Genomic DNA, 14,693 nt, shown 5'->3' with positions numbered 1-14,693 from the left:
TGCTCAGCAAAAAGATTTCTCTTCTCCTCCCCTCTTTTTTATTTCCAGAATAAACATTATATCTTAGCCACGCCTCACCTGTATATTCAGCGGGTGGCTTTATTTTCATTCATTTCTCTGAGTTGGAAGGGTGGCTAAAGGCTCTCTGTGTTGTGACCTCAGCTACAAAAAGCTTAGAGTTTTAATTCTGCATTACAGATTCAAACTGAAATGTTAATCAGCTTCAGAAAGACTATTTTTAGAGCTGCAGCCTTGGATTCCTGTTGCGTAGTTGCAGTTTGTCATGTGATCAGAAGGGTGAGAGGTTTTTTCTCTCTGTGCATGTCAGCTGTTTGCTGCTGGGCTTGCTGTGTGCATTCTGCAATTTAAACGGTCCTTAAAGGAACTGCATGTCTTTATTTGTTTTATTTAGGTTTTCCTAAAAATGGCTGTCCTCTGTCATTGGCTTTTGTGTTGTAGTGAACAGTCTGATCTTCAGAGATGTTTATATTCTGCATGGAAGTTTGGCCTGATATTGCCAGGCAAGATGCCCCTGCATCTTGGTGGTTGATAAGCCTGGATCTTCTTCAGAAAGGGTTTCCTCTTGAAGAGCTTTAAAAATATTTTTCATGGCTGGTGAAGTCAGAGAGTTTCTATGAAGCAGAAACACTACTGTAGTTCTGACTGCTAGTCCAATGTGCAAATACCTATCAAAGCACATTAGAAGTTGGGAGCTTCCAAAGCAGCAATTGCTTTTGAGTGAGCTTAGAATCTGCCGAAGCAGTTAGCAGAATCTAACGAATAGTTAGATTAGTAACTATTAGTAATAGCTTCCCTTAGTATTAACACACTGCAAATGTGGATTTACGATTACTTATGGTTTTGCTAATTTAAACAGCTTTTTTTGAAAACTGCTGCTTCGTAAGTAGAATCAAGTTGCCCAAAGAGGTTGTGGAGCCTCCATCCTTGTAGATACTCAAAACTTGACTGGACGTGGCCCTGAGCAACCTAAACCCGCTGTGAGCAGGAGGTTGGACTAGATGACCCCTGCATTTTTCTTCCAACCTACATGATTCTGTGAATCAAAACTAACATCTGAATAAGCTCTTACCTGCCTTTGTGGTGACGGGAGTCACTGAAGATATGTATAGAACAAATGGCTTAATTACTTTGCCTTCTCTCTAAGGATCTCCAAGCAAGTTATAAAAAGCAACGAATGAAGCTTCTCTCCCCCTTCTCCCATCGGTAAAGGACAATACGAAAGAGTTAAGAAAAGACTTGATTATAATCACAGTGACAGGATGGGATTAATCTGGTGCTAAAGTGTATCAGGATGCGCACTTTGTGGCATGGTACGCATTAACCTGGAACGAATCTGTAGGGGCCACGCTGCTGCCTCAACCTTGCGTTTCCCATGTATGTGGCCTTGCAGGATTGGGCCTGCAACTGGTGGATCAAGCAAAGGGGAATTTCCTTGTTAACCGCATTTTTCTGAGTAGAAAGAAAAAAATGATCTAGCTAATTCTGGAGATTAAGTCTCTCGCAGGCGTGCATGATGCAATCAAAATGTAAGTGTATGCAACACTATCAAACCCAGTGTTTAATATCCAGTTGCCTAAATGCTTATGAATCAGAGAGTCATTAGAGGTTTGTGGGGTTCACTTGGTATTCTTAATATGGAGTCAGCATATATTCTGAGGCAGCAAACGGCAGAGGGATGAGAGTGAGGGTAAGCCTAAACAATCCTTGGTCTTTGGGCTAAAATCCTCCTTGGAGGAAGAGAAGAAATCAGGATACTGGGAGGGTAAGCAGGAGTATAAACCTATCATAGAAACAGGTGAGGTATGTGAGGGTGAACAAGACTGCTTTTGGTAAATGCACAAATACCTCTTTGTGCAGAGTAGGGTGGTAGCAAAGTCAAAGGATCCAGACACAATTCCAGGAAGTGAGGGGAAGGAGGGGCTGTTACCAACACTGATTGTTTCATTTAGTAATTACTTCTTAAATCTCCTCTAAGTCAAATAAAGCAGAGGATGTGAGCTTCTGAGAACTATTCCCTCCTCCTCTTCCCCACACATCCACACCCTTTTTTGCACATAGTCTTTCGAAGTGAAGGCTGTATTGATGTGAGATTTGGTAGTGGGGAGCTTGCTGACAATGTAGAGCAGGTGCTTGGAGGTATTAAAGTGTGTGGCGTCTTTTTCACGATCTGTCACTGATGTACTGTGTGGCCTTGGGTGAGTTGTCCCCCTGTGTTCTTCTTTCACCTTCCTTTTACCCGGTAGATGCATTTGAAGGATGAACTAAAGGATCTAATATCTTGTGCATCGAGATTTTTCTAGAGTACGGTGAAAAGGAAAACGTTGCACCAATGAGGAAAAATCTCTAAATTGTTGGTGTGCTGGCAGAGTCTCCCCTCCCTCCCCTTTGCAAAGGAGAATCACGTAGAGCTGGAGCACAGCAGGGCAATGTGTAGGCCTGCTGCTGGCAGGTATTGCGACCCAAGCGATCTGGAAATGACTGGGTGGTCCTGCCACCGTTTGGCGTTCATTGAGTGGTGGCTTTGTAAATGGCTTTGTGGGTAGGTGTTTATTTGCTCTCTTCTCTCTGACCCAGAGTGGCTCATAACCTGGGCTAAGCAGAAGGTTGTGTGCTGGCATAGAGACTGCGTGTGTTCCCACCTTGCCAGCAGTTACAGAGGCACAGCGTTGCCAGGAGGCAGGATGTGACCCAGGAAACAAATATCCCCTCTTCTGAAGGGAAGCTTTAACTCTGGAGAGCAGGAGGTGTGGTTCTTGGTATCAGATGGTCTTTGTTCTTATTATCAAACACAAGTCTGCTAATGATCGTGTTTGAGAGCACTGGTGTCACGTCTCCACAGTGGACCACATCCGATACAAACAGACTTTTCTTCACCTCAGTAGAAGGTCTCTGGCAAATCAGATGCATCACCTCTTCTTCCTTGCCATGCTAGCTTGGGTTGGGTCTAGGCTGTGGACCCATTACTCAGGGCCTTACCCACCTTGGTCTTAAGCTGCTGTGTATATTAGTTCCTAGCAGACCATGTGTGTTCCAAAAGCAGACAACGGCATGGGTCTCCCTCTGCTATTGCTTCTAAGTTCTTGTAGAGCAAAAGACGTCTTCTGGAATACAGAGTTGTCCTCAGACTGAAGCGCATGGCTGCAACCATTTATATTGCTTTCTTGCCTTCTCTCCATTGCTTTCCTTTCCCGAGAATTGAAAGGAGCTGCCTCTTTACTACAAATAATGATTTGTAAAACAGTGATATTTGAAATTAGTGGCTGCTGCTGTCTTTGATGTTCTTGGCACTGTTGATTGCTACCCAAAGCAAGCTGGGAATTACAGTCTGTCATTCTCTTGCCTCATAGCTCAAGGCTATATTTAGTAGTTCAAGTTGCAACAGATCTGGAAGTTGTTCCCTTTAGCTGCAGCAGAAGGCTAACGCTGTGATAGAGTGCGTTGTTTTGTAAGTGGTGACTTCAGTGTGCTCATTTCCATCACGAGGACAACTGAACCAGTCTGTGCAGTATTGCAGGGATATCCTGGCTGCCACCGTATGTGTCAATTTTAGAAAGACCCCCCCAAGCCTTTTCTCTGGAGAGAACCTCACAATCAGTATGGTTTTTAGTGCTTGACTTCTGCCTAAATCTTAAGAGCTTGGTGCAGAACTTCTGCGTATGATTTCTGGGATGCAGTAAGTGGCATTTCCTTGGGTGGGGTGGGGTGGTGGTGGTGGTGGTGGAGACACTGTCATTTAAAACGTGCAGCTGCCAAGATAAAATTATTGCAGCATCTTTATTCGCTGATCCTGCAAATGGATCTTTGCTGAGTGAGTGTTCTCTCCAGGACTCTACACAACAGATAATGTCTGATTTCGAGTCAGTCCACTGGGGCTGGAGATCCATGCAAATGTTGAAATCCTCTGTCTGCACATAGAGTTTGCAGCTCCAGAATTACAGGTCTGAGAGCTTCATTGAATTGTCAAAGGTTTTTAAAGCACTGAGTATCTGTTGATTTCAAGGGAGTTTACTCTTAATTGTCTCTTTAGAGTCTAGGTACAAATGACTAAAACCAATAATGAAATCATATGATCTGTTTCCTGTTGCCAAAAGGTGAAGGGAGGACGGGTGCATTAGGAGTTAAATGAATATTTTAAAATGTTTTTCTTTCCAATAATAGGGCAGGGGTGAAGTCTGCCTAATATTGTACTCCTAGCCATTAACAATGCAAATAAATGTGGAGAAAGAAGAGAATGTTCTTTCCTCCTTTAAAAAATGGATTAAAATGTGCAAATGAAGGTATTAGTGGTGGTGTTATTTATTCCTAATTTTCCAAAAGTAAGATGGAAGGAAACTCTTTGTCCGTTTGCTCTCCTCTCCCTCTCCTCTCCCTCTCCTCTCCGTCTCCTTCCTAACCAGTTTTTTCCCCCCTCATAATATGACACCGTTTCATGCATAGTCAGTTGCTTTGTGGCTATTGTGGGGTTTTTTTACACAGCAACAAGAAAGACAAAAACATAAATAAAGGAAAATGTGGTTGTGGAACCACAAATTTTTATTGACTTTGACTAGACTTCAGGTTGGCTTTTTTAAAGCTTAGAGATTGTCAAAAACACATTGTCCCTGTTCTGCTGTGTAGGGACTCGAGGCCAGAAATCTATTTCTGCTACAGGTCTGCTGTTTGACTTGGTATAAACATACCAGCCTATCTCCTCTCTACCCCTGTTCAGACAGTCCCCGCGCTGAAGAGCTTTCCTGTCTGTTTGTACAGTGCCTTGTTCAAAAGATTCCCAATTTTGGTTGGAACCCTTAGGTAACAAAAAGAATGTCTTGAGTATTCACATCAACATGTAGTAGTAAAGCCTTATATTTAAGAGCAAACCTGATGTTTTGCAGCTGAGTGACTCTCCATTAGTTAGCTCAGTTTCTTCAAGCTGAATATTAAAAAAACCCAAAGCCCAACGAAAAACCCAACTAATTCTCCCTGACCTGGGCAGCCACCTTTGTGACTATCCCTAGCTCTTCAGAATCATGGAACAAGCCCTTTCTTGGACTCCCAGGACTTAGCAGCAGTGTGCTTTTGGTCTCGGCTGTCATACAGCCTTAGTTTATTTGGATGCAGGGAGAAATGGAAGAGGAGAGCTCTGCGTTTAAAGGAAGCCACGGGCTTGTGAAGGTTGATGCTCTTCTGTAACTCTGATAAATAGACTACTGTGGATTGAGTTCAGGTAAACTCTGTCCTGGACTACTCCTCTGTTGAAGTAAGAGACTAAAACAGATTGAAATGTTCTGCAAGCTTGCTGTGTTGTGTGGGAGTATTTCTGTACGTGAGGCTGCCTGAAATGGGAATTTGGCAAGTCCTGCATTTGAATGCTTGCATTTCAGCCCTCCTTGAGCCCTGGCTTGTAGGATTAGAAGAATCCACAAGTATCTTGCTACAAGGAAGGCAGCAGTAGCATCTGAAGAGATGTTTGCGCAGGGCTTCAGGTTTCAATAATTGCTGTGCAGGGCGTGTGGTGTAGTGTGGGATTCTCTGTGCTGCCCTGCCTGGGGCTGCCTTGCTTCTGCCAGATGCTGGCTTTAGAGTTTGCTCCAATTTGCAGATTCAAAATAAAAAAAAGGCCTGAAAGGAAGCTTGTCCTTAAGGTCTGCTTTCTAGGCAAAAGTGATTCATGTCCTATTGTGGGAGTGAGGGTATGAGAAGGGAGTCCTGTGTAATGGTGACTCTGTGGGCTCCTGTTTTGAAGAGTGATGTTATTCTTACCCTTAATCAGAGAAACCAAATGGGGAGCTAATTGCCCTGTGTTTCATCTGTATCTCTTTACTAGAGATAACCAGACCAAAGTGTTGTAAGAGATAACATGGACCATTTCTGCCCTGTCTTGTGGACCATCATCAAAAAGAGAGAATCCATCATAGCACTGATTGAGAACTGCCTCATCTTACACTGAAACTACTGAACTGTAACAACGAAGCAGCCCAGCTGTTTTACCAAATTCTACACTCAGGATTTCAGAATTAGCAGAGTTCAATGGTTCTGATTTTAAATTAAGTAATAAAACACGGGTTGAAAACTGAAGCACCACTCAGGCTAGTTGCTGAAATGGTGATTCTTTTAAAATGTCGCATTTTGATGGTCTCTTCAGAAGCCACCAGCAATGTCTATTTCTTCTCTAAAGACAAAAACCACTTTCTGAGAGATCACGGCCTTGTACAAATGCGGGAGGTTTGTTAGGGAAGCTGACGCAAATGCAGGGTTTTCTTAATCTCAGCCTTTGCTGCTTTAAATTGGAACGCTCCAGCTTAAAGCAGAAGTCCTAAAAAATATGTTTTTAAGTGCCCTGCTGAAAGATGACATTTCTAATTGATTTGTAGAGTTAGAAGCTGGCTCACTGCGAGCTTGTTGTGAAGAGTGCTTCAAGGCAGTAACTAATTACTCCCAGTAGTACCGAACCACTAGTTGGATTTGAACCTGCTCTTTTCATCTGGACGATCCCAGAGGAAGTGACCATGGTGTAGTCAACAGCACCGCTGTTTCCAGATCCTGGATGGGATTTGGAGAGGCCTAGAGCGCGTTCAGCTGTGCAGGCTGCTTAGGCCAGGAGTTAGAGGAGACCTGAGGCTCACATTGCTTCCAGCAGACCTGATAGAGATCTCGCTGACTTAAAACGTGATTGCTTTACTTTCTAGGAGGACGAGTGAGCACCAAATTGTTTGAAGAATTCAGAGTATCTTTTTGTAGCTATAAATATATTTATATATATAATATATACATCATATATTTTTATATATTATATATTATTATATTTATATATATTTATATAAATATATTTTTTATATATATATGGCTGAATAAATGAATATGAGGTTGTTAAAAGGGGGCCATGTTGGTTACTGTGCTCGTTAGAAGAACAGGAATGTCCGAGTAACTTCAGTTGCTGCTGAGTTGGGAGCTTGGAATGAAGTCTAATGAAATGGGAGCATTTCTGTTTTCTCAGTAGTTGTGTCATTTACATTTGGCTGTGACCAATCTTAAACTGTTGAAACAAATGCTGATTCTGAGATACTGAGTCATAGTCAGTGTCTTCAGAATCGAAAACCTTATGAAAATCCTTATGCTAGTGCAAGAAATTGCTGTTTTTATTCTCTTTAATTATAAGTGTTTGAGTTCTGGATTAAGCTTTTTCTCAAGAAGCCTTCAGAGTGGCTCCTAGCTGAATGCTGTGTTGGCATCGCATCTGTTTAAAAAGGAATGGGCTCGGGGAGGGAGCTCAAAGCCACGGCTGCACCTCTGCGTTTGACCATGTCAGTCAGCTCTTGCCCTGCCAGGGGCCAGCCCTCAGCCTTGCTAACCGTTCTGAAACCATCCTGGAGTGGAAGGAGGCACCCCAAGAGGGGTGCGTGGCTAGCAAGAGTGGGAAGAGAGCGTGAGTTAATGAAGAAGGCTGAGCTGCTTCTCGGATGTTCTCGAGCGGTGTTCCCCAGGGCTCTGTTTTGGGGCCAGTCTTGTTCAATATCTTTATCAATGATCTGGATGAGGGGATCGAGTGTGCCCTCAGTAAGTTTGCAGATGACACCAAATTGGGTGGGAGTGTTGATCTGCTCGAGGGTAGGATGGCCCTGCAGAGGGACCTGGACAGGCTGGATCGATGGGCCGTGGCCAACTGTATGAGGTTCAACAAGGCCAAGTGCCGGGTCCTGCACTTCGGTCACAACAACCCCATGCAGCGCTACAGGCTTGGGGAGGAGTGGCTGGAAAGCTGCCTGGCCGGAAAGGACCTGGGGGTGTTGGTAGACAGCGGCTGAACATGAGCCAGCAGTGTGCCCAGGTGGCCAAGAAGGCCAACAGCATCCTGGCTTGTATCAGGAATGCTGTGGCCAGCAGGAGCAGGGAGGTGATTGTGCCCCTGTACTCGGCACTGGTGAGGCCGCACCTGGAATACTGTGTCCAGTTTTGGGCCCCTCAACACAGGAAAGACATTGGGGTGCTGGGGCGTGTCCAGAGACGAGCAACAAGGCTGGTGAAGGGTCTGGAGAACAAGTCTTATGAGGAGCGGCTGAGGGAGCTGGGGGTGTTCAGCCTGGAGAAGAGGAGGCTGAGGGGAGACCTTATCGCTCTCTACAACTGCCTGAAAGGAGGTTGTAGTGAGGTGGGTGTTGGTCTCTTCTCCCGAGTAGTTAGTGATAGGACGAGAGGAAATGGGCTCAAGCTGCGCCAGGGGAGGTTTAGGCTGGAAATTAGGAAAAATTTCTTTACGGAAAGGGTGGTCAAGCATTGGAACAGGCTGCCCAGAGAGGTGGTGGAGTCCCCATCCCTGGAAGTGTTCAAAACACGGGCAGATGTGGCACTTTGGGACATGGTTTAGTCTAGTCTACCCTTGATTGGCTTAGAGTAGACTTGGTAGTGTAGGTTAATGGTTGGACTGGATGATCTTAAAGGGCTTTTCCAACCTAGACGATTCTATGATTCTATGATGTACAGGAGATGAGGGTTCAATATGAAGCTTTACCGCAGCTCCTTCAGTGCCTTGGGGGTAAGGTGCTGTGTTTTGGCTCCAAATCCCGTCTAGGAAATGGAGGTAACAGTCCTTTCTTTGCCGACAGAGTGGCCTCAGCTTGTGATCTGTGATCTCTGACGCAGAGACTGCCCAGCACAGTGGGATTTTAGTCACCATCAGATCTTTAAAAGTTGTGGTGATGTGGAAGACTCCAAAGTAGGGAAAAATGCTTGTAATTACTTTTGTGCCTACCAGTTTGGGATGGTTGTCTGGAAAGGTACTAGTCTATCCTTTATTTTTACTTGCTTCCTTTGTTCTAATAGTCACATATTCTTTAAACGTAGAACACTTGCTGATAGCAACATTTTAGTAAAAATTTGTATTTTTCCTGGACCATTTGATAAAACCTCTGTCCCTTCTGATCTGATGTCATTTCAAACTCTTGATTTTCTTCCTATTTTTTTTTTTTTTTTTCCAGGGTGGTAAAGGAGGAGATCTCAGATGACAATGCAAAGCTACCTTGCTTCAATGGAAGAGTGGTGTCCTGGGTATGTTGGCTCATGTGTCTGGTGCATGTGGTGTTTGATACGGTGGGCACAGTAGCAGGGTAGGTGGTACATGGACCCTGATTTTTAGAAGTGTCTTGAATCTCAAATTACATGGAAGCAAAGGCTTAGATTTTCATTATATCTGTAACATCCTGTTATTAAGTAATCTATTTTAAAAATTAGAGTGAAGTCCACAAAGGTGTGAAGGGCTGAAAAGGTGGTTTAAATGTGAAATCTTTAATGTTAGCAACATATTGCGTCATCTTTTCTTTCCCACTGTTGTCTCGCTTCCCCGCCTCCTAAGTATTACTGAATCTGATGGAGGGCTCTGAAATAATGCTGTAAAACCTCACAAAATAAGGCTGGGCTTCTAAAAACATTTACTTGCTTACCTTTTGTTGAAACTGGTAAGAGCCAAGCTCCAATCCTTGTTTAAAAAAAAAAAAAATTTGTCCCACAACGTAAGGTTAAGTGTAACAGCCAGCTTGCTGTTGGTAGGAGAGTGGAAGCACACTTCTGTCTGTGTTACACAGTTAATGAGTTCTGCCGAATCACTGAGTTTTAATACTGTCGCTAAGTAGCCAAAACAACTTATTAAAAAACAGCTAAATGTGACATTCTAGGGGATTTTGGTTATGTTACTTTCAATGTATTGGTATTGTGGTAGTGCCTGGAAGGTTTAAATGAGGTTTAAATCTCTGAGCTATAAACATTGTGCATGCATTCAGTAAAAAGACACAAAAATTGATAGCCTTGGAAAAATAAGGAGAGCAAAGGAATTTGGGCTGTAAGTAATTTGTCCAATTATAGAGGAAGTCACTGATCCAGCTGTTCATCCCAGTTACTGTGCTGCTCAGCAGATCACATCTCCCTTATTTTTTCTCTTGTCTGTTTTTATTATGTTAATTTCTCCAATATGCCATGGTATTTGGTTGTCACCTAACTATAGTTATTAATTACTATCTCCTAAGTGTTACACAGCCCTTTGGGTTGCTTCCCATTTAACGAACAGGTGACCTGCACTCCATGCCGAGCCGAGTGCTGCACAGCAGCGTACAATCTGTGCTGTTACTGTAATAGCTGGTCGCTTCTCCACATGCCTAGTTCTTTAGCCACGTTATGATCTACTTAATGGAGATGCAATAAAAGTCTGTTGATCCCCAGGGTTGCTGTGCGAAATATAGTAATTCCCACTTTCAGATTATGTTTGGGGCACAGATAAACACACAGATAAATTTGATGTTTGGCATTACATGAATATATTTCTCTGCCTGGTGATAGGTGGTTTACCACTGTCAAGGTTGATTAAAGTGGTTGTGCACCTTTAGGCAGGAAAGAGGGCACTAGTGTTTTAGATTTTAACATGAAAAAAGCATTTGGGATATAGTCTGTGATTTTCATATCCTCTTTCAAGCTGACCTTACAAACTTTGGTATTGGGAACACAATAGAGGACAAGAAGAATTGTTTGTTTTCCCCCAGACTCAAGGCTGACTTGAGTATGAAATGATTTTTTGTTAAGGGCTTGGCTTCAACAAGTGATGCAAGTAGGGTTAGAAATCATAGCGCCATGACATGAGAGCTCTGCTGAAGTAACTAGAGACGTTGGACAGCCTTTCAGCATTGGGTATATGTTTGCAGTCTTCCTGTTCCTGGTGGCATGAAGGTAAGCAAGAAAAGTAGTAGTAGTTAAGCAGGTTTACAAGATTTTTTTCCAACTGCACAGTTAGGACAACTGGGGCTACTTGGGGTTCGCAGCTGGAATGAACTGCCATGTCTCCATCTATTTCTCCAGTTCTATGCTGATTTTAGGAGTTGAAGATTTTGCTCACATGTTTACAACCAGTACCCCTAAAATATTTCAGTATCCCAGTCACGGAAGTTATACAGGATAAGGAAATCTGCCTGGGCCTTGCATGTAATCGTGCTGAGTAGCTTAAAGTTTCTAAGCCTGGCTTCTTGTAGACAGGATTAGGTGTGCTTTCACTATAAAATCAAATACAGTATCGATTGCTTGCTGTTGCCTGCAGTAGAGTGCATGTGCACATTCTGTTATTGTGTAAGGAAAGTGCAATGTGTCTTTTAATCATCAGTTTGATTCCGAGATTGTTCTTAAGTAATGATGCCTTGTGGTTCATCAAATACAGCTCTTGCTGGGTTCTAAGCAGCTGAAAGCATCGCTCATGTGAGGGCAAGGGCTGGCAGATGAACTGAGCTCAGCTGTATGATGCAATATTATCACTTCTTTCTACTCCATTGATCGCTTTCAATTTTAAGGCACTCAGACTCTGGCAACTGTGTAGTCCCAACAGGTTCTTAGTATTAGGCAAGCAAGGCTCATAGCTTTCTAATGCACGTACTTAACCTTAGTCCTCCTACACACCCAAATGTGTACAGAATATTAAGCACTTATTAGATTTTCTGTTAAATTGAGGTCTTAAGAATTGGGAGAATGTTCTCCCTTCACTCTGTACTCTCTGAAAAGTTAGCTGTTTTGTCACTGGGAGATGCATTCAGCAGGAAAAGCTATTTTTTTTGGTAGGACCTCCATACCTTGTTTTTGGCCTTTGTGCTCCAACCTTTTGACTCAGCAGCAATAGCTGACTAATAACCAGTGCGACTTTCAAAGCTGTTCCTAGGACTTAGCCATATATTTCTACCCCAGCAGTGGGTGTTAGGCAACTAAATGCCTTGGTTTGAAAATCGATGAGTGTTTCATAGCAAAGTGATGCTGATATAAACCTGCGCTGTTGGGCAGTGCTCAGGGGAAAGAAATGAACCCCACAGGGATCTGCCTACTTGCCTTCACAAAGAAGGGAAGATCCCCATGTGTTGTGCTCCATGGAAGAGTAAATCGGTTGTCAAAAAGACGTATTCGTTCTCTAGAATAAAATCACTGGCGTTAGAGAATAAAATTAATGTTTAAATAAACAAGCATGGGCTTTGAGACCTGATGGTCCACCTAGAGTGCTGTGGGAGACGGCACAAGGTGTCTCCTTGAGACAGCACCTCTTAATGAGGTTGTTGGCTTACGTCCGTTGTGCGGGAACTGAACATACGATGGTGTTAACTTCCCCAGGTCACGGCTGAACATACGTGCTAGTGGCCGCTGGCGTGGTATGAGGGGCTGGAGACGGCTGAAGGGCTCAGTGCTGCTGAACATGCTACTTTCAGGATACGCTTGAGCTATGAGTGTTGGTGGTGCTGGTTTTGTCTTCAGTCCAAGGATTACTGGGGGCTATAGCATGATGTTCTGACAGTATGGGAATAGATTGTACAAAAAGGGATTTCATGTGTTATTAACAAGCTGAAAAGAGCATCCCGAAAGCTTCAGACAAAAAAAGGCTATGAAGTTGTCATTTACGTTGCCATAGCGTGAGAGCAGCATCTGGTTTAAAAGCAAAGAGGTAGAAATGAATAGTAGTTATCAGGAGAGCAAATTAATCCCGAGAAGCCCTTTTCTCCTCCTCAGTATGTAACACTTGCACAGTATTTGCTCCTCAGTGTCATTCCCTCCCTGTTTCTTCCTCTTTCTCCTATGCTGCTGAACTGATAAATATTAATTCAAACAACAGGCTGATATTTGGATTGCCTTCTGCATCCCTGAGCTGGGGCTCTTCTTCCCAATGCATTCAGGAGCATGGTAGGGCTTGTTTTTATCTATGCGGTTGAGTCAAAGAATGTGTCTTTTGCATTGGTGATTCAAAACACCAATGTTTCATTCTGCACTTGTATACGCTATTTGGGCTCTTCTGTGCAGCAAAATATGACTCAGGTTCTTCTAACAAGGGCCAGTGTTCTTGGAGTTTAAGCAAAAACAAACCCCCAACCCCAACCCGTTCCATACGAGTAAGGATGTGGATTATTTCATTCCCCTTTACATCCCAATTCTTTAACCTCTTCCTCCTTCCCCCTCCCAACCAAAAACCCAAGGGCATTTGATCTCAAGTTGAGAGCTAAATTCTTTTCCCAGCTTCTTAAATAGTATGAAGTATGAAAATATATGCTGTTTCTGTTTTCCAGCTGAAAACCAGGAGAATGTAAAGAACAGTAAGATCAGAACAAAAATATATATGTGTACACACACACACACACACACACGAGTTCTGTGACTGTTACTATTTTAACTTCAGAGAAACATTACAATTTCTGAAATGCATTTTAAGAATTAATTAAATTTACTGTGATTCCTGTTCCAGTATAGGTTGCTGGCTGCTTTCCAAACACAGAAGAATGCGGAATCCTTGCTCCAAGGATTTGCACCTTGTTTCACGTCTTCCCACCAATTCCTATCTTTTACGTTACAGTTTTGCTCGGAGGCTGCAACTAAGATCAATGTCTCTGCTCCTTTCTTTCTCCTTGTGCCATGCACTGTACATGTGCATGGTGGGAGACACAGTTGCTGATTTAGAGACCTTAGAGACCTCAGTCTTCTATTTTCTTTGTATGTCACAACTATTTGCTTTTTCCATATTATGGGTGGGAACTGAGACAGAGATTTTTTTTATGTTTTTTTTTTCTTTTTCTTTCCCTTCAAGGTCATGTAGAAAGTCTTCTGTAACTGGCAGCAGATATCTCATAGTCTGATTACTTAATCTTAAAATCTTTCTTCTTGCCAGTTTTTAAAAATGAGTGTACAGGCAAGGTAGCTTTTTAAAAAAACTTAACATTGTATTTTCTTGAACCTTTAATGGTGGTCCTGATGGACAGCAAATTGACTGTGAGCCAGGATGGGCCTTTGCAGCAAAAGCTCGGCAGCATCCTGGGCTGCATCACTGCCAGCAGTTTGAGAGCAGTAATCCCCTCTAGTCAGCACTGGTGAGGACACGTCTGAAGTGCAGCGTCCAGTTCTGGGCTCCTGTCCTGGTTTCGGCTGGGATAGAGTTAATTTTCTTCCTAGGAGCAGGCACAGTGCTCTGTTTCGGATTTAGTGTGAGAAGAATGCTGATAACACGCTGATGTTTTTAGTTGTTGCTCAGTACTGCTTATGCCAGTCAAGGACTTTTTCAGCTTCCCATGCTCTGCCAGGGGCACAAGAAACTGGGAGGGGGCACAGCCAGAAGAGTTGATCCAAAGTGGCCCAAGGGCTATTCCATACCATACGATGTCATGCTCAGTATATAAACTTGGGGGGGGTGTGGCCGGGGAGCAGCGATTGCTGCTCGGGAACTGTCTGGGTATCGGTCGGCGGGTGGTGAGCAATTGCATTGGGCATCACTTGCTTCGTGTATCATTATTATTATTATCATTATTATACTGTTACTATTAGCAGTACTACTTTACTTTATTTCAATTATTAAACTGTTCTTATCTCACCCCAGGAGTGTTTCTCACTCTTACTCCTCCAATTCTCTCCCCCATCCCATCGGGGCAGGGGGAGTGAGCGAGCGGCTGCGTGGTGCTGAGCTGCTGCCTGGGGCTGAACCCCGACAGCTCCCCAGAACAAGGGAGACCTGGACACCCTGGAGCAAGTCTAGCAAAGGACCTTGAAGGTGCTGAAGGGACAAGAGCACCTGGCATACAAGGAGAAGCTGAGAGCGCCAGGGCTGTTTAACCTCAAGAAGAGAAGGCTTGGGGAGATCTTACCGATGCGTATCAATACCTGATGGGGGGAGTAAAGAAGACGGAGCCAGACTCTTCTCAACAGCA

The 14,693-nt window shown here is 43.5% G+C and overlaps 1 protein-coding gene across 2 annotated transcripts in view; it reads left to right on the top strand.

Moving 5' to 3' along the window:
• The window catches only part of DVL1 (dishevelled segment polarity protein 1), a 105,219-nt gene that overhangs the window by 31,717 nt on the left and 58,809 nt on the right, over window positions 1–14,693 (top strand). For both annotated transcript variants that reach the window (XM_075721515.1, XM_075721514.1), the window contains exon 2: window positions 8,976–9,045. In XM_075721515.1, the coding sequence (XP_075577630.1) occupies window positions 8,976–9,045 (70 nt within the window). The remainder of the gene's footprint in view (window positions 1–8,975; window positions 9,046–14,693) is intronic.

The sequence above is a fragment of the Pelecanus crispus genome, chromosome 15, assembly GCF_030463565.1.
Source record: "Pelecanus crispus isolate bPelCri1 chromosome 15, bPelCri1.pri, whole genome shotgun sequence".
In the NCBI taxonomy this organism is placed as follows: Eukaryota; Metazoa; Chordata; class Aves; order Pelecaniformes; family Pelecanidae; genus Pelecanus; species Pelecanus crispus.
Note: the sequence above shows the minus strand (reverse complement) of the source record. Positions and strands in the feature narration are given on the sequence as shown.